The sequence below is a fragment of the Cladophialophora immunda genome, assembly GCF_000835495.1.
Source record: "Cladophialophora immunda strain CBS 83496 unplaced genomic scaffold supercont1.5, whole genome shotgun sequence".
Taxonomy (NCBI): domain Eukaryota; kingdom Fungi; phylum Ascomycota; class Eurotiomycetes; order Chaetothyriales; family Herpotrichiellaceae; genus Cladophialophora; species Cladophialophora immunda.
Window position 1 is genome coordinate 4,136,159 of NW_015622545.1, and position 19,381 is coordinate 4,155,539.

The 19,381-nt window shown below is 52.6% G+C and overlaps 6 protein-coding genes across 6 annotated transcripts; 4 read left to right on the forward strand and 2 right to left on the reverse strand.

Moving 5' to 3' along the window:
- Positions 1-236: 236 nt before the first annotated feature.
- On the forward strand, positions 237-2,194 carry PV07_09527 (uncharacterized protein). The gene has a single exon (XM_016396793.1). It carries the CDS (start codon positions 491-493, stop codon positions 2,027-2,029), a length of 1,539 nt encoding a protein of 512 aa, XP_016246649.1. The 5' UTR covers positions 237-490; the 3' UTR covers positions 2,030-2,194.
- On the reverse strand, positions 1,579-3,328 carry PV07_09528 (uncharacterized protein). The gene has a single exon (XM_016396794.1). The coding sequence runs from the start codon at positions 2,889-2,891 to the stop codon at positions 2,199-2,201; it is 693 nt and encodes a 230-aa protein (XP_016246650.1). The 5' UTR covers positions 2,892-3,328; the 3' UTR covers positions 1,579-2,198.
- Positions 3,329-3,543: 215 nt separating this feature from the next.
- On the forward strand, positions 3,544-9,887 carry PV07_09529 (uncharacterized protein). The gene is made up of 6 exons (XM_016396795.1): positions 3,544-3,827; positions 3,880-3,900; positions 4,021-4,047; positions 4,101-6,684; positions 6,891-8,905; positions 8,957-9,887. The coding sequence occupies exons 1-6, from the start codon at positions 3,792-3,794 to the stop codon at positions 9,311-9,313; spliced, it is 5,040 nt and encodes a 1,679-aa protein (XP_016246651.1). The 5' UTR covers positions 3,544-3,791; the 3' UTR covers positions 9,314-9,887.
- Positions 9,888-10,501: 614 nt separating this feature from the next.
- Positions 10,502-15,293, forward strand: PV07_09530 (pyruvate carboxylase). Its single transcript, XM_016396796.1, has 3 exons — positions 10,502-13,103; positions 13,157-13,161; positions 13,476-15,293. The coding sequence occupies exons 1-3, from the start codon at positions 10,949-10,951 to the stop codon at positions 14,874-14,876; spliced, it is 3,561 nt and encodes a 1,186-aa protein (XP_016246652.1). The 5' UTR covers positions 10,502-10,948; the 3' UTR covers positions 14,877-15,293.
- A 553-nt stretch (positions 15,294-15,846) lies between these two features.
- On the forward strand, positions 15,847-16,149 carry PV07_09531 (uncharacterized protein; the record flags this gene model as incomplete). Its single annotated transcript, XM_016396797.1, has 1 exon — positions 15,847-16,149. The coding sequence occupies one exon, from the start codon at positions 15,847-15,849 to the stop codon at positions 16,147-16,149; it is 303 nt and encodes a 100-aa protein (XP_016246653.1).
- A 1,483-nt stretch (positions 16,150-17,632) lies between these two features.
- PV07_09532 (uncharacterized protein) lies at positions 17,633-19,356 on the reverse strand. The gene is made up of 4 exons (XM_016396798.1): positions 19,054-19,356; positions 18,753-18,825; positions 18,414-18,572; positions 17,633-18,225 (listed from the first exon to the last, which is right to left on the reverse strand). The coding sequence occupies exons 1-4, from the start codon at positions 19,124-19,126 to the stop codon at positions 18,084-18,086; spliced, it is 447 nt and encodes a 148-aa protein (XP_016246654.1). The 5' UTR covers positions 19,127-19,356; the 3' UTR covers positions 17,633-18,083.
- Positions 19,357-19,381: the final 25 nt, after the last annotated feature.

Here is a 19,381-nt window from a genome sequence, read left to right on the forward strand (position 1 = left end):
AGCACGGCAATTTGTTAGGCTTGCTCGGGCGGGGGGAGTGCACGGAGGGAGGGAAAGCAGCCTATTCCACCTCCTGGGATTCTTTTTCAGGCAGGGGGGGCACTGAGAGGGGAGACCACCACGACCACCACCCAACGCCATCACCACCATGTCCACCACAGTCCACCACCGCCAATTTTCTCAGAGATTTTGGGGGGGCGCAGCGATTTGCTAAACACCACACTAGTAAAATTTCCCCTTCACCTTTATTGCTGGTTCTTTACTGCACAGCGGATTTCGCAAATTCAGGTACAATGCCATATTAGGAGACCAAATTGTGTTATCTTCCCGTGGCTCTCTCTCTTTTTGCTCGAGGGAGTATTCCTGGTCCTGAGACACCAAAACTTGTGCTGCGTCCTCGTGCAGTGTTGCTCAAGCCACTGCCATCGTCCATGGCTTGTCCTTCTCCAAATTTACAAATTTACGAGTTAGTCCGCTAAAAGCTCCTCCTATGGCCAAAAGAAAACGAGAAAACGGCCCCAAGGCCGCCAGCACTTCGAAAGGAACGGTCAAGCCTACAAGCGACGAGAACACTGCTGCGAAGATCACCAAAACCAACGGGCATGTGGATGTCAAGACCACTTTACCCGTCATCCAAATCGTTGCAGGCTCGTATGAACGAGTTCTGCATGGCATCACCGCATCCATCTCGGACCTGTCGTCACGGGCCTCTTCTCCGTCGGTACAATTTGCAGACTCTTTCCTATTCAATGCACATGCATCCGCAATCAAATGTCTAGCTCTATCACCTTTGCCGGAACCCGGTTCTTCTGAGACCCAGGGCGTCTACCTGGCCACCGGGGGCTCAGATGAAAAGGTCAACGTCTTCAGCCTTTCCGCCTCGCCAGTCGCCGACAACGGGAGACTTCCACCCATGCCCTCTCTAGGCAAGAACACCATCTCAGAAAATCCCATGAATAGAGAGCTCGGCACGCTCCTTCAGCATTCCTCCCATGTCACGGCCTTGCACTTTCCCACACGATCGAAACTGCTCTCTGGATCAGAAGACAACACTATTGCCGTCACTCGTTTGAAAGATTTAACGGTAGTATCCACAATAAAAGCACCACGACCCAAAGCCCAAGGTCAACCCAGTGGAGACACTGCACCACCAGGCGCCACTCCCGCTGGGATCAATGACTTCTCTGTCCATCCTAGCTTAAAGCTCATGTTGAGCGTCGGTCGAGGCGAGAGATGTATGCGGTTGTGGAACCTTGTGACTGGAAAGAAAGCCGGGGTCCTCAATTTCGGCCGCGAGATCTTGCAGAGTGTTCGCGAGAGCAAGTATAGCAGTGGCGAGGGTAGACGAATACGGTGGAATCCCAACGGCAGCGAGTTTGCTGTTGCATTCGAGCGTGGAGTGGTGGTATTTGGGGAAGACTCGAAACCCAAATGCAGGGTTCTGCCAGAGCCCCTTACCAAGTTACATCAGATTTGCTATCAAACCATACTTTCTGACTCAAGCGAAGGTGCGCCCACTACACTGCTCGCAGTCTCGACCGAAGATGGTCGGATACTCTTCTATGATACAGACGCAGTCCCGCCGCTTCCGTCGAATGGAACAAACAACAATGACCGGACCGCCCCCGCATCCATTCCGGACGCCGCTCTTGTCGCAACAGTTGGTGGGAAAACGGCAGGGCTCACGACGCGTATCAAAGATTTTGAGCTGCTCTTCCTTCCCGCTAATGCCCACGGCCAAAAAGACATCGCCATTGTTACGGCGAGCAGTGACGGGACGATCCGCGTTATACTCTTGTTGCTGTCCGAGGTGTTGGCCGCTTTGAAGAGCAAGAAACCGATCCAGGCCGGAACAGTGATCGGGGCGTATGAGACAGGTAACAGGATCACCTGCCTGAAGGCCTTCGTCATGTTGCCTCCTCAGGATATCGACGATGAGGATGAGCTTGGAGGGGAAGATGAGGAGTTCCTGGGATTCGACGGGGAAGGAGAGAGCGAGCAGAGTGAGAGTAGTAGCGATGAGGATTGATAATTCAAGTTGTCAGAAGCATCAAGCCAATTATTGCAAATAGCATCATGGGCCAAGCCAAGGTATCTTTGATCACAGCGTAAGAATGGCCTACTTGGAGCAGTTCAACGCCGCTGCTGTGCATGGAACGAGGAGAGATCTCGATGCTAACTGGGAAGTGAGCAGTGTCTCATTTCGAGGGATGGATTCCCATATCTGCTAGCCCTTTCACCACATTCTCGTAGACATCTTTGACCCGCCCAACTGACGAGACTTTAACGACTCTGCCCTCCTTCTCGAACATGTCCACCACTGGCATACTTGTTTCGACGAATGTCCGGAATCTCTTGATGATGCTTTCCTCATTGTCGTCTGCTCGCCCACTCGTCTTCCCTCTATTCAATAATCGTTCTCTCATGACCTCCTCGGGACAGTCGAGAAACAGGGTGCACTTCGAGGGGCAGACTGACTCTTCGAAGAAAACGGCTTGGTCCATTTTTCTGGGAAATCCGTCGATCAAGAATTTCCCGGTCCCGTCGCTCCCTAGTTTTGAGCGCATGGCATTTTCCAGTAGCTTGACCGTAATCTCCATTGGGACGATGAGGCCCTCTTTGATATAATCTTTGATCAGCTGGCCATATTCACTGCCCTCAGTGTTCTGCTCTTCTCTCAGGAGATCGCCTGCAGAAAGATGTACAAAGCCGTAATCTCGGACTAGATTGGCGGACTGTGTACCCTTGCCGGAGCCAGGTCCTCCTAGGACATATACGACAGTAACCTCTTGTGGATCGAATGCTGGAGAGATGTTCGCTGAGGCGAGTGGCGCTTCTGGCTGAGCCAGAGGGGAAGTGCCAGACGTGGGATCTATAGCAGGGGTGGCCATTGGAAACCAGCCTTTTCGTCACTACCGCTCGGTGTGTGCTTTTCGTCGGGACTCGCTGGAGACGTTCGTCTGAGATTCTGTTCGTTTCTTGACCAACAGAAAGTAGGACCCGCTGCTAGCAAGAAATAGAATGAAGAAAGGGAAAAACCGTAGTCTGTCGCCCTGGCCCCCTGGTCGATGTTTGCCCACAGGACTTGGTTTCGAGGCAGGTTTGGCTGTAGATGCGGATGGCGGAGGTGCTGAATAGCAGCGTGTGAAGGGTGTTGGATATTGAAAACCAAGCGGCGACAACAGATGTCTGCTCAAAGAAGTATTCAGTCTACGCGCAATCATTCCTTGGAACGAGCGTGGTGAACAAGGTATGATCTAGGGTTAAGAGTGACGCTGCAGTGAACGGTAAGGCCAAAGCTCTGGGAAAATAAAATAGCCAGGTAATGACGAAAGCGGTTCAATAGGCATGCACAGGCATGCGCCATGTGCCTCCCAGCTGGTAACAAGCCACTCAAGCTCGCAACTAGGCACTGCCACGTGACAAAGCCGCCCCCAAGGTTGCAGCTGGCAGGCACCCTGCCGTTTAACGAATCAACAACAGTCCCAAGCCACCACGACGGACCTTCCTGCTTCTGGATTGCGACTCCAGAAGATCCGCTCACTTTCTCAAAAGGTGTCTCTACTTTCCAGGAGCTCATCAACAATTGAATCGATTACCCTTCAATTCCCTTCTTCCACTCACCACGCCACACTTCTCGTGGTCTTGTTCCTGTTGCCCGTTCCTCTCTCCCCCCTTCTTTCTACACTCCTTTGAGTCCGTGGATTTCTCAGTCATTTCGTCGGCCATCCAGCGAGCGATCAATACTTTTCCCCAGAGTGCATGAGGCCGCAAGGAGGCCGGTCGCAATCATGGCGCTTCCCATTCGGTTCACTGAACTGGTTCAGGTCTGTTCATAGCACTCGCAACTTGTGCTGATTCCTGACTAACTTCTCATAGTTAACGAATCTCGACATCGCGGTAAGGGCACGCTCCCTGGATCGCAGGCGCAGTTCAGCCTGAGTGCTGGCATATGCGCGATCTGATCAATTTTCCTACCTTGCATCTATAGTATCTACTGACACGTTTTCCCACTTTCAGCCAGCCTCTATATCCTTCAATACCTGTGTGAGTACATGTCCGACTCCTTCCACCCAACCCGGCGCTGACATTCTGCACAGACACTAGAATCGGATCACTACGTCTGCGTACGGCAGAAACTTAATGAGCAGGACAAACCTCAGGTCATAATTGTAAATCTCAAGAACAACAATGAAGTCATCAAACGCGCTATCAGCGCCGACAGTGCCATCATGCACTTCAACCGCGAGATACTGGCCCTCAAGGCGCAGGGCAGAACAATCCAAGTCTTCGACCTCGCGGCCAAATCCAAGCTGAAATCTACAATCATGAATGAGGACGTTGTCTTCTGGAAGTGGTACAACGAAAAAAGTCTGGGATTGGTTACCGACACCTCCGTCTACCATTGGGACGTGTTCGACCCTACCCAGTCTGCTCCAGTCAAGATGTTCGAGCGAAATGCCAATCTCAATGGATGCCAAATCATCAATTATCGCGTCAACGACGATGAGCAATGGATGGTGATAGTTGGCATTTCTCAAAGAGAAGGACGAGTCGCCGGTACAATGCAGCTGTACTCACGTAATCGTGGGATATCGCAGCCCATCGAGGGCCATGCTGCTGCCTTCGGCACCTTCCACGCAGAGGGTAATCCTGCCCCTTACAAACTTTTCACCTTCGCGGTCCGAAATGCTGCTGGCCAAGGCAAGCTCCATGTTGTGGAGATTGATCACAATGAGAACAATGCGCGGTGGGTCAAGAAGGCAGTCGACGTCTACTTCCCCGACGAGGCGGTCAATGACTTCCCTGTTGCCATGCAAATCTCGAAGAAGTACAGCATCATCTACATGATCACCAAGTACGGCTTCATCCACCTGTATGATCTCGAGACAGCCACGTGCATCTTCATGAATCGTATTTCGAGCGAGACGATCTTCATCACGACCCCCGACTCTGAATCCGCCGGCATTGTTGGGATCAATCGAAAAGGTCAGGTTCTCTCGGTCAGCGTTGATGAGAACACCATCATCCCATATCTGCTCCAAAACCCCGCCAACGCGACCCTGGCTGTGAAGTTGGCCGCGAGAGCGGGCTTGCCGGGTGCCGACAACCTCTATCAGCAGCAGTTTGAAACCCTCTTTGCCCAGGGTAACTACTCAGAAGCTGCCGAAGTCGCAGCTAACTCTCCCCGCGGGTTTTTGCGGACTCCCGAGACGATCAATCGATTCAAAAGTGCTCCTCAACAAGCTGGACAGCTTTCTGTCATTCTGCAATACTTTGGCAAACTCCTCGACAAAGGCAAACTGAACAAATACGAAAGTGTGGAACTGATAAAGCCGGTCCTTGCACAAAATCGTAAGAATCTTCTCGACAAGTGGATGAGTGAGGGCAAATTAGAATCCTCAGAAGAACTCGGCGATATTGTCCGACTGCACGACCTTGAATTGGCTCTGAGGATTTATCGTGAGTCCAACGTTCCACCAAAGGTTGTTGCAGCATTGGCAGAAACCGGCCGATTTGAGGAGATCCTTCCTTATGCACGTGAGGTCGGATATCAACCAGACTTCACCAGCCTGTTGCAACATATCGTCCGTGCGAACCCTGAGAAAGGTGCGGAGTTCGCTACTCAGCTCGCCAACAATGAGGGAGGCCCGCTGGTTGATATCGACAGAGTTGTTGATATTTTCATGTCCCAAAACATGGTTCAGCAAGCCACTGCGTTCCTCCTCGATGCTCTCAAAGAGAACCGTCCCGAACAAGGCAACTTGCAGACTCGACTCTTAGAAATGAACCTTCTCAACGCACCACAAGTCGCAGATGCCATTCTTGGGAACGAGATGTTCTCTTACTACGACAAGCCTAGAATCGCTCGGCTTTGCGAACAGGCTGGTCTCTTACAACGTGCCCTTGAAAATACAGACGATCCGGCTTCTATTAAGCGAATCATTGTCCAAACCGATAAGCTCAACCCTGAATGGCTTCAACAGTATTTTGGCCGCATGTCTGTCGAACAGTCGCTGGACTGCTTGGATGAGATGCTCAAGGTCAACATTCGACAAAACTTAGCGGCCGTGATCCAGATTGCCACTAAGTTCTCCGACCTTCTGGGCTCCAGCCGCTTGATTGCACTATTCGAAAAGCATCGCACCGCCGAGGGTCTTTACTACTACCTCGGCAGCATTGTCAATCTCAGCGATGATGGAGAGGTGGTTTACAAGTACCTCGAGGCGGCCGTTACTATGGGCCAATTCCAGGAAGTCGAGAGAATCTGCCGTGAGAATAACCACTACAACCCAGAACGTGTCAAGAACTTCCTCATCGAAGCTCGGTTGGCGGAACAGCTACCACTGATTATCGTCTGCGATCGGTTCAACTTTGTCAAGGATCTGGTCAACTATCTTTACCGGAATCAGCAATACAAGTCCATCGAAGTGTATGTTCAGCGAGTCAATCCTGCACGGACACCGGCAGTCGTCGGAGCATTGCTCGCTCTTGACTGTGAAGAATCAGTCATCAAGAGCTTGTTGGCGTCGGTCGACCCTACGGCTGTCCCCATCGATGAGTTGGTCAGCGAAGTCGAGACTCAGAATCGTCTGAAGATTTTGCTGCCTTTCCTTGAAGCCACATTGGCAGCAGGAATCCAGCAACCCGCGCTTTACAATGCGCTGGCGAAGATTTACATAGGTCAGTACCTGCTCTGCTTTCTCTCCATCCCTTTGCGGATATTTGATTCCCAGAGTGCCTTTTCGACAAGTATAGCCGCATGGAAAAGCATGTCTACATGGCCCAAGTGGCGAGCTCGACGGCTTTGGCGTTGCATACGTCCTTGATTTCGTTGCCATGGTTTACATTCATTATTATTGGTATCCCTGCTAACTCAATGAAAATAGACAGCAACAACAATCCGGAGAAATTCCTCAAGGAAAATGACCTGTACGACACTCTGACAGTAGGTAAATACTGCGAGAAGCGGGATCCCAACTTGGCATATATTGCGTACCGCAAGGGCCAGAATGATATTGAGCTTATCAACATAACCAACGAGAACTCAATGTTCCGCGCTCAAGCGCGCTATCTTTTGGAGCGCGCCGACCCTGAGATATGGGCTTTCGTTCTGGCTCAAAACAACACCCATAGGAGGTCTCTCATCGACCAGGTAATTGCCACAGCAGTTCCTGAGAGTTCAGAACCTGACAAGGTATCTGTTGCTGTCAAAGCGTTCTTGGACGCGGATCTTCCAGCCGAACTCATTGAATTGCTCGAAAAGATCATCCTCGAGCCATCACCTTTCAGCGAGAACAGCAGTCTACAGAACTTGCTCATGCTCACAGCTGCTAAGGCGGACAAGGGTCGCCTTATGGACTACATTCAGCGCCTGAATGAATTCAACACTGAAGAGATTGCCAATATGTGTATCCAACAAGGTCTCTATGAGGAAGCTCTAGAGATATACGTCAAGACCAATGACCACATCTCCGCTGCCAATGTCCTTGTCGATCACATCGTTAGCATCGATCGCGCCCAAGAGTATGCAGAAAAGGTGGATCTGCCTGAGGTCTGGAGCAAGGTTGCGAAAGCCGAACTTGACGGATTGAGAGTGAGCGATGCTATTGAGTCGTACATCAAGGCTCAAGATCCTAGCAACTACAATGAGGTCATCGAGACCGCTACCCATGCCGGCAAGGATGAAGATCTCATCAAATATCTCAAAATGGCTAGGAAGACAATGCGGGAACCAGCCATCGATACTGCGCTGGCTTTTTGCTATGCTCGACTTGATCAACTACCCGAGCTTGAAGACTTTTTGCGTTCTGCCAACGTGGCCGATGTAGAAGCATCTGGTGACAAGGCTTACGAAGAGGGTTATCACCAAGCTGCGAAGATCTTCTTCACCAGCGTTTCCAACTGGGCAAAACTCGCCACCACCCTTGTGCACTTGGGAGAATACCAAAACGCCGTTGACTGTGCTCGACGTGCGAACAGTGTCAAGGTCTGGAAGCAAGTGAACGAGGCGTGCGTCGCCAAGAAAGAATTCCGCCTTGCACAGATCTGTGGTCTCAACCTCATTGTCCATGCTGAAGAGCTGCAAGATCTTGTCAAACAGTATGAGCGCGAAGGTTACTTTGAGGAACTCATTTCCTTGTTGGAAGCCGGCCTCGGTCTCGAACGGGCACACATGGGCATGTTCACTGAGCTTGGCATCGCTTTATCGAAGTATCATCCTGACCGAGTGATGGAACATCTCAAGCTCTTCTGGTCCCGCATCAATATTCCCAAGATGATTCGAGCCTGCGAAGAGGCACATCTGTGGCCGGAGCTGATCTTCTTATACTGCCATTATGATGAGTGGGACAACGCTGCATTGGCCATGATGGAACGTGCCGCTGATGCCTGGGAGCACCACTCCTTCAAGGACATCATCGTCAAAGTGGCCAATCTGGAGATCTACTACCGTGCGCTGAACCATTACCTGCAGGAACAGCCACTGTTGTTGACCGACCTGTTGCAAGCTCTGACGCCACGCATTGATGTCAACCGAGTGGTGCGTATGTTTGAGAAGTCGGATAACATCCCCATCATCAAACCCTTCTTGCTCAATGTGCAAGGCCAGAACAAGCGCGTTGTCAACAACGCCATCCATGACCTGCTCATCGAAGAAGAGGATTACAAGACTTTGAAAGACTCGGTGGAGAACTACGACAACTATGACGCAGTGGAGCTTGCACAGCGCCTCGAGAAGCACGAGTTGGTGTTCTTCCGGCAAATTGCGGCACAAATCTACCGCAAGAACAAACGATGGGAGAAGTCCATTGCACTATCTAAACAGGACAAGCTGTTCCGCGACGCGATCGAGACAGCAGCGATTTCTAGCAAGCCCGAAGTCGTTGAAGACCTTCTGAGATACGTGAGTAGCATCCCTTCTGAGTGGGAGCGCACATACTGACATTTCTTCTAGTTTGTCGACATTGGCAGCCGCGAGTGTTATGTGGGCATGCTCTATGCCTGCTATGATCTAATTCCACTCCACACAGTGATGGAGATCTCGTGGCGGCACGGACTCAACGATTTCACTATGCCGTTCATGATTAGCTACATGAGCCAGCAATCCGCAACCATTGAGCAGTTGCGGAAGGACAATGAAGAACGCAAAGCCCGCGAAGCCAGTCAGCAAAAGACCGACGACAATACCCCGATCATCGGCAGTCGTCTCATGCTGACGCAAGGGCCCGCGACCGTTGCACCGCAACCCACGGGGTACGGCCACACGAATGGCATCACCCCTCAACCAACCGGGTTCCCTCGGGCATTCTAGCGACGCAGCCTTGTGAGTGGGAAAGTGGGAAAGCGCGAAAGGTGACCAAGCCCCGGGAATAGCCGGGTCAGATGGATGCGATGAAGGGGACAGGGACCGCGGGCGAGTCCAATGGACATCCGAGGTCAGGGAGAAATCGGGAAGTCCACAAGAGCCTGTGTGGAAATCGTGGAAATCAGTACGGGGAGGATTACCTGAAGGAGAGAAAACAAAGAATTCAAAATAATGCAGGATCTTGCCGGAGAAAGGTACCACTACTGAATGTCTTTTCCCGAGGCTATGGGTCTCTATGTTTGTATGATGTAGCTGGTGAAGTAGAGTGTCGCTCGGGGCTCCTTTCCTATTCTCCGGAAATCGGAAAGAGGCATGCGGCATGCGGCATGCGGCATGAGTACTGTTACCGGAGATTGTTCCTGGGGGCAGGAAAAAAGGAATGGGATTCTGTTTGATCACGGGCACGAGAAGATAAGCGAGCAGCGATGACTAACTCCATTCCTGCGCTCTTTCTCTGGACTTTATCTGCCCCGTGATTAGCATCTGCCCACTTAGAATCTTAGAATCTTGGAATCTTCAATGTGGGGGAGAGCGAGGCTCAGGTGGCGGCTCAGCAAAGCCTTATCTGCAGTGCTTGATCTCGAGGGGGTTCGTGAGTCGTGACGTGATTCGGCCGCCTTCCAAGGTTGCTGGGTGAAGACAGAAGAAACATCTGGCGCCACTGAACTTGAGACCGGCGATGATTTACCAGGGGGGTTGGATGGACGAGGGGAAAGATGTCCGTGGATGAAAGGTGATAATTCGGATGTCTTGCCCTTTTCAGAGCATGGCAAGGACATCACAGCGAGCATGGGCGACGTCGAAGACTGTGACTCTTTGCCTGACCCCACACGATCGACTGGGAGAGCGAGTTGGGATCTGGTGGTAGCCTGGTAGGGGGGGGCAGTTAGCAGCAGTTTAGCAGCCGTGGCAGCCCAGGCAGCGTCAACTAGCCTCGAAAATCCCCTGGCTCCCGGCGTCCCTATCGGCCAGCATCGGTTGTCTTGGGACCCGAAACTACACCGTGGCTTCCCTCCCCGCCCCTCCATCACCCACTGAATCCGAGGCTGTTCGGGGGCGCGTGAAGCTCTCCTTGCTGCTGCCCCTCCCGAGCTCTACAAGTAAAATATTCACTGGGAAGCAGCTTGCTGCTGCTGCTGCTGCTGCCACCTGCTGCCCACTGCTGCTGGTTCCCATATCCCCACCGCCAATATCCAAACCCTCCTGCCATCCCACCAATCCCTCCCACTGCTTATCTACCCACCACCATCTCCGTTGGTGCTGCCACACCAGAAGCTCCCAGATCCTCATTCACTGGTTGAATCTACCATATCTTTTCCCGCCTGGGCATCGACGTAACAGTTATTGTTTTTCTCCTGTCATCCGGCTCCACGCCGCTTCATTCAACAAAAACAACGTCCCTCCCTAGAGCTCGTTGACTGACCTACCCCAGCTTCCCTCCATTGACTATTTGATCCCCCCTCCATTTCTTCCTCCTCAGGCCCCTCTTCCACCCTTATTGTTGTTCCCTCAAAGCTCCAAGGAGCTCGATTGCCAGTAGCTGCCCTTGCCAGCAGCTAGGCTTCATCTCCAGCCTTAACCATGGCGACCACTGGCACTGACGCAGACCACGAAGATGGTCAATCCCACCACCTCGAGCACTCGGTCCACCAGCGGCTGAGGGCCAACTCGTCCATTATGCAGCTCAAGAAGATCCTGGTGGCCAATCGAGGCGAGATTCCCATCAGAATCTTCCGAACTGCCCACGAACTCTCCCTCCAGACCGTGGCTGTTTACAGCTACGAGGACAGACTGGGCATGCACAGACAAAAGGCGGACGAAGCATACATGATAGGCAAGCGAGGACAGTACACTCCCGTTGGTGCCTACCTGGCTGGCGACGAGATCATCAAGATTGCTCTGGCCCACGGCGTCCAGATGATTCATCCAGGCTATGGTTTCTTGTCCGAGAACTCCGAGTTTGCTCGAAAGGTCGAAGAGGCCGGCATTATCTTCGTCGGTCCTTCTTACCAAGTCATTAAATCTCTCGGCGACAAAGTTTCAGCTCGAAGACTGGCCATGAAATGCGACGTACCATGCGTGCCCGGAACCCCAGGCCCAGTCGCCAAGTTTGAAGAAGTCAAGGCATTCACCGACCAATATGGCTTTCCAATCATCATCAAAGCTGCTTTTGGTGGAGGTGGCCGTGGCATGAGAGTCGTCCGAGACCAAGAAAGCCTCAAGGATTCATTTGAGCGAGCTACCTCGGAGGCAAAATCCGCCTTCGGCAACGGCACAGTCTTCGTCGAACGCTTTTTGGACAAGCCCAAGCACATTGAAGTCCAGCTGCTCGGCGACAACCACGGCAATGTTGTCCATCTGTACGAGCGAGACTGCAGCGTTCAAAGACGGCACCAGAAAGTCGTTGAGCTGGCTCCCGCCAAAGATCTTCCATCCGAGGTCCGGGATGCCATCCTCAATGATGCGGTCAAACTGGCTAAATCCGTCAACTATCGCAATGCAGGCACTGCAGAGTTCTTGGTGGATCAGCAGAACAGATATTACTTCATCGAAATCAATCCCAGAATCCAAGTCGAACACACCATCACCGAAGAGATCACTGGCATTGATATCGTCGCCGCTCAGATCCAAATCGCTGCTGGTGCCTCCCTGGAGCAGTTGGGCTTGACGCAAGACCGCATCTCAACGCGCGGTTTCGCCATCCAATGCCGTATCACCACGGAAGATCCGTCCCATGGATTCTCTCCAGATACCGGCAAAATCGAGGTCTACCGATCGGCTGGAGGCAATGGCGTCCGTCTCGACGGTGGCAATGGATTTGCAGGTGCTATCATCACTCCTCACTACGATTCCATGTTGGTCAAATGCACTTGCCACGGGTCGACCTACGAGATTGTGCGCCGAAAGATGCTACGAGCATTGGTCGAGTTCCGCATCCGCGGTGTCAAGACCAACATTCCCTTCTTGGCCTCGCTTTTGACTCACCCCACGTTCGTCGAAGGCACGTGCTGGACGACTTTCATTGACGACACTCCCGAGCTGTTCAAACTGATCGGCAGCCAGAACCGAGCCCAGAAGCTCCTTCAGTATCTCGGCGATCTTGCGGTCAATGGAAGCAGCATCAAGGGCCAGATTGGAGAGTCGAAATTCAAGGGCGACATCATCATGCCCACATTACTTGACAAGCATGGCAAAGAGATCAATGTGGAAGAGCCGTGCACGAAGGGGTGGAAGTCCATCATCGACAAAGAAGGACCTGCCGCATTCGCCAAGGCAGTTCGAACAAACAAGGGTTGTCTCCTCATGGACACTACCTGGCGTGACGCGCACCAGTCTCTCTTGGCCACACGAGTTCGCACCGTTGACCTGTGCAACATCGCTAAACACACCAGCCATGCTCTTAGCAACGCGTGGGCTTTGGAGTGTTGGGGCGGAGCCACATTTGATGTTGCCATGCGATTCTTGTATGAGGATCCATGGGATCGACTCCGCAAAATGAGAAAGCTGGTCCCCAATATCCCCTTCCAGATGCTGCTCCGCGGAGCCAATGGTGTGGCCTACAAGTCACTCCCTGACAATGCCATTTATCATTTCTGCAAGCAGGCCAAGAAGAACGGCATGGATATCTTCAGAGTGTTTGATGCCCTCAACGACATCGACCAACTGGAGGTGGGCATGAGAGCTGTTCAAGAAGCTGGCGGTGTTGTGGAAGCCGCCATCTGCTACTCAGGCGACAGTACGAGTCTTCAATTCTCCCCCTTTGTGATTCGATACTAACCAATTTGATAGTGCTCGTAAGTTCATCCTTGTTTGCGTTCCGGCACTTTATACTTCTTTTCGTCCGTTGAAAATGGCAACTCGACCACCGACATTGTCAAGTCGTCTGCTACGCCGTATATGTACTCAGAGAACTCGGACAAATTACCGCTTGGGCTTCTCTGCTGAGGTGGAGGAAGCTCTCCTGGAGATATACTGCAGCGCTTGCGACGAGGATGCCGCATCGCTTTCACGACCGCTGGATTTACGACCCCCTTAGTGCTTCGTTTGCTCACTACCCTTTCGTCATTTTTGGTTGACTTCTCTGAGCGTTGACTGACTTCATCAATAGAACCCCAAGAAGAAATACAACTTGGACTACTACATGAACCTGGTGGAAAAAGTTGTCAAGATTGGAACCCACATTCTCGGAATCAAAGACATGGCTGGTGTTCTGAAGCCCAAAGCTGCTCGTCTACTTGTTGGCACGATTCGCAAGAAGTACCCTGACCTTCCGATCCATATCCACACCCACGATTCGGCCGGCACTGGGGTTGCAACGTACGTTGCTTGCGCAGAGGCTGGCGCTGACGCTGTCGATACGGCATCCGATTCTATGTCGGGTATGACGTCTCAGCCAAGTGTTGGAGCGCTTCTGGCTTCTCTTGAGGGCACAGACTATGACCCAGGCCTCAACGGCCACAACGTGCGAGCACTGGACCAATATTGGTCTCAGCTGAGATTGCTCTACTCACCATTCGAGGCTGGCTTGACTGGGCCCGATCCCGAAGTGTACGAACATGAGATACCGGGCGGACAACTGACCAACCTGATTTTCCAAGCCTCTCAACTCGGCCTGGGCGCGCAATGGCTGGAGACGAAGAAGGCTTATGAACAGGCCAACGACCTTCTGGGAGACATTGTCAAAGTCACTCCCACCTCCAAGGTGGTGGGCGACCTGGCGCAATTCATGGTGTCCAACAAATTGGACTATGAGGGCGTCAAGGCCAAAGCCAAGGAGTTGGACTTCCCAGAATCGGTGCTGGAGTTCTTCGAGGGGTACATGGGTCAGCCATACGGCGGATTTCCCGAACCACTGCGAAGCGACGTCCTCCGTGGTCGACGCAAGATGGACAAGAGACCAGGTCTGTACCTCGACCCTATCGACTTTCCCAAGATCAAGAAGGACTTGAAGGAGAAATTCAACACTAGCGCCGAAACGGATATCGCCAGTTATGTGATGTATCCCAAGGTCTTTGAGGACTATCGCAAATTTGTGGACAAATATGGCGATCTGTCAGTGCTCCCGACCAAATATTTCCTGAACAAGCCGGAGATTGGCGAGGAGTTCCACGTGGAACTTGAAAAGGGCAAGGTTCTGATCATGAAGTTGCTGGCTGTGGGACCATTGTCGGAAGCTACTGGGCAACGCGAGGTGTTCTACGAGGTGAATGGTGAAGTTCGGCAAGTGACCATCGATGACAACAAGGCTGCGGTTGAGAACACGAGCCGGCCCAAGGCTGATCCGGGCGACAGCAGTCAAGTGGGCGCGCCCATGTCAGGAGTGGTGGTGGAGGTTCGAGCCAAAGAGGGACACGACATCAAGAAAGGCGACCCAATTGCAGTGCTGAGCGCCATGAAGATGGAAATGGTCATCAGCGCTCCACACTCTGGCAAAGTTGGCGAGATCCTGGTCAAGGAAGGGGATTCCGTTGCTGGGTCGGACTTGATTTGCAAGATTGCAAAGGCGTGAAAAGGCTTGAGGACAGGGACCTAAATTGCACAGACTGTTCGGGAAGACTGCTAGCACTGCTTGGGAAGTCAGTATCGGGTTTGGTATCGGGGAAGGGAAGCCAGGCGGGGCGGGCATCCCTCATTATCGCCTAAGCAAGGCTGAATTGGACCGTATTGTTATTTCCTAGTTGCCAGGAGATGGCTGGGCTTCTTCCTATGATACACAACAGGTATGCTGATGACCCAGAAGCGACTTTCTCTCTCTTTCTGTGTGTGGGAGACATGTGAAAATGCCCGTGGTCCTCACTCCTCAGCGTTGGTGGCGGTTGTCTTTGGGCTGCGCCAACCAGACACCTTCCTTTGGTCTCCGTCGCTCGGTCCTTTACTCCCTCTTGTATCTGTCGCGCAATAGGTTTATACTATGACCTCAAGCGGGCATGACGGGGCCACGGCCCACGACGGCTGCTGACCATGTCCATGCTGAATCCACTCGTCTGCACCATTGCGCGCGGGGTACAGCCCACCACCAAGGCCCCGGATTTCAATTCCCCTGGTTTCATTGGGAGACATCGTTCTGCAAGCTGAGGGCTGCTGCCTTCTGACTGGCCCGTTGCCCAACAAGTCTTGAACTTGCTGAGAGTTCCCAGCGCCAGGATGAGAGCTCTGAGCATTGCTGACCAGGCCCCTAGCACCTCCTTCTGGGAGTCGAGTCGGCCTGATATCCCTCCTATCTGTCCTCTTGCAGCTCCTGTCCGTGTCCCTCACAGCGCCAAAGCCGGGAACGTGGCACGCGAGTTGTGCCAGGGTTACTCGACGGCCCTCGCCACTGCTCTGCTGCAATTAGTCGACCTCCTCTCCTCCATCGTTGTGCGCAGGTGGTTCGATCGGCCGAGACAAAGCTTCGGCTGAGCTATCTTATGGACGAGGGGTAAAAGGTGAATAAGATGCCAAAAGTCATGCAGGCTCAGTCTGGACCTGCCGGTACATAAATGGTCGTCCACACCCCTCCATCGCCCTCTTGGTTTCCCGGTCTCGAATTCTCTCGCCTCTGTACAAATCAAAGCGGCCAGATCAAGACTTCGAATCCTCGACAGACAGTCCACAATCACAAGAGCCTTTGGGGCCGCCTCAGTGATCCATCTGGTCAACTTACATCCACAGCTGAGCCCAGTTCCGCTTTTTTGAGCTCCATCTCGTTGATCCGTCCCTCGCCTCTGTCATCTACGTCACCATATCTGCGCGGCATCGATCTACACTCGCCCCTTTCGAGGCTGTCGTTAGTCGAAGAGTGATATAAGTACCTCTACCTGTGTCTCTCCCATCATCTTCAGAATCATCGTCGAGTGCTCGAGGAGGATCTGTATCTACATCGCCTTTTTCTACCGATTGCACTTGGAGAAGGTTTCCCGTGCTGTTGACATCCAGACCCACATTCAGCCTTGACCTGCACAACACCGAGCAACCATGTTTTTCAAGCAGTACAACTACAAGCCACGCAGCAACAGCCAGTCCTCGCAGGGCTCTGCGTCTGGCAGCGCGCTCAAGGAAGAAACCAAGGTCGCCGCGGAAGCCACCGGTCCCGCAGCCAGCTCTGGCGCCGCGGGGCGAAGACGGGTGAGTTGCATTCTTTCCATCCCTCCATCCATCCATCCATCCATCCACCCACACCGTTCCGCAGTATAGGGTGTATCTTGCATTCGAGATGGTCATGAGTCATGACATTGTCATCCCAAAAGACTTGATACTCCTTTTTTGGGGGGGATACGATTTGACCTGACGACTGACATCTCTTCTCTTGAAATAACAGTCCTCCGCGTCGGAAAAGTTCGCGGGTCTCACGGGCCAGAAGCGCAACAGCCAGGACGACCGCAAGGCCAGCTGGGCCGACCAGAAGCCCGGCCAGCCGGGTATTCTGGGCGGCATGTGGCAGAACTTCACCAAGGGGTCTTAGGACTCGTCAAGCTGCGTGGGAGATGTTGGGTGGGTGGGTTGGGGAGACTAGCCTGAGATGCCGAGATGGGTCTTTGTGGTGTGTTCTGTGTCTGTCTGTGTCAGGTGTATGGTGAAGTTGAAGGGCCGTTTGATTGACGGAGCAAGCAAGCATGCATGCAAGCAAGCAAACCAAACCACAAACAAATGCCGATTTCCGTGGGATGAAGTAGGCTGTGTTCGGGGGAAGCCAGGTTCGAAATCACCAAAACCACCAGAAAGTGGAACCATGGGTCGAGCAGAGGGTAGTACTTTATCTGTATCTAGGCCACTTCTGTTGACGGGAGAAACAAAGCGAGGGCGGAGGAGGAGGAGGAGGAGGAGGAGGAGGAGGAGGGGGAATGGGGAATGCCAGCAAGAGTATCTATCTGTCTATCTGTCTATCTATTCGCAAATCTATCCCATCTCGACGAGACAGGACACTTTGTCTAGTACCCATGGAGCAATGTGATAAGGCTCCCGTCCTGCTGTCCTTCTTCTTCTTCTTCTTTCCCCATCCAGGTAAGAAACATATGAGCATAGCGAGTACGAGTGGGGTGATATAGACACAAGCTCCCCCTTTCCCCTTTCCTCCTCTCTTTCGCTTCTCGTCTGCGGTTTTCGTCGTTCCTTCTCCACCGTTTTTCGACGGGAGAGGAGACGTCACGTGCATGACCACTACCGTATTTTACGATTTACGCCCTGAGACGGGATGACGGTGATGACCTCAGGTCCGACGAAGGGGGAAAAAGGGTATTGCGACTCCAGCACGGGGCGGGCTGGACGTTTTGCCCCCCCTAAACAGGGCGGACGGAGTGCGCAGGCAGGAACTTGCGGACGAGATAAGGCTAAGGTCCTATGGGGGCAAGGAGCTCTCTTCCACATATAATGTGCCCCTCCGCCGACTCGGAGCTGAGAGGGTTTAACGTACCTATGTAGGTACCTACGTAGGCGACGAACGTCAGAAGAAAAAAAAAAGGACAACGAGTTCTTTTTGTACTTCTCCCATTCCATTCCAGTCCATTCCAATCCAATCCAGGGGGAAGTCGGCGCTGTCATAGGAAAGGACAGCGCCGCGGATTTCCTGTGTACCAACTTCGAAACAATACCGCAGGGCAGAAGATTCCTCGGTCGTTGCCCGTGACCCAAAACCGCGGACCTCAGTTTGCGTACCATCCAGGCATTAGGCAGAATCCTGTTTCCTTTCTCCCACAGCCATCCACACTGCCCGACACTCCCCATCACACGTCTGCCTCAATTACGACACCGTCTTCTTCACCTCCTCCACAGCGCCCTGAACTTTGTCTTTCGTCTGGCTGGCAATCGAGTCGACGGTGCCCTCGAGCTCGGCTTTGGCATTCTCGGCCCGGATCTTTTCCCAGCGTTCTTTGCCAGAGCCACTATAACAGTTGAAAACACACGGGGTTAGTTTATATGCTCAAATGCTCAAATTTCATGGGGTCGGAGATCTTTGGCGATTTCCCCAGAGCATACTCTGAGGCGAATGCATGCCGGGCCGTGCACAATGATACACAACACAACGCAAGCCATGGACCTGGGGAGGATATGTGGAGAAGGATGTACTTACTACCAGTAATCGTACCACCGGTAGCCCTGCGTGAGCTGTGCGTTGAAGTTCACAAAGTGGCACGCGAACAGCAAGTAGTTCTTCGGTGTCACGGCAAGGGCATATCGCATGAAAGTCCCCGAGTATACCGTGAGCGCGGCTGTGAATTGTCCCGAGATACTGCAGTCAAACACAGGATTAGTCACATCTCCTCACTGCCTCTGGGGTTTGGACGAGGGGAACGGAGAATGGTAGTCGTGATCAAACGGAGGGAGCAGACAAGAACAGTGTGTCCCCGAGTCCATGTGCATGGAAGGTGCAAAAGGGAAATGTCGACATGAGAAACGAGGGTGGACCTACATCTCAGGATCCTTCTGTGTATCCAACACTGCGGCGATGGGGATGCCGAAATTCGAAGCTGGGCCCCAGAAATCTGCCCAGAAACCTCAGTCAGTACCATGTAGCCCAGAGTGTATGTGCTTGTATTGTGCGATTGCTTCGTCTTGCTCCCCTTCTCTTTTTGGGCGCGGCTCAACACTTTTTTTCCGCTCGGCGACATGCCAGGATTGTCGCACTGACAGCGCGAACAAGCATATCCTTCGTGAAGAGTGGACGTGGTGCTTTATACATAAAAAAAGGGCATTGCCGGGACAAAACGTACGTGTTGAACAAAAATAGTCGAGGACCTTGTTCGAGCGAATCCGCGCGTTGATGGCTTTGATAGTTGCGGCCATGGCTGCGGTACTTCTCTTTTTTCTCCCCTTTCTATTGCTTCCTCTTGAAATCCAGAACGAAACACACACCAAAAGGGAGCGACTGGCGCAAGGACAAAGGAGGGTGGCGCGAGGTTCAGGGCGAATACGAGTATGGAGGATGAGGAGAGAGAGATGAGGGTGGTTGAGTCAGAGGTGCGATGAGCTGCGACTTCGGGCTTCGGGGTGGTTTTGACGAAGGAGTCAATGCATAATAATGGTAATAATGGGGGGATG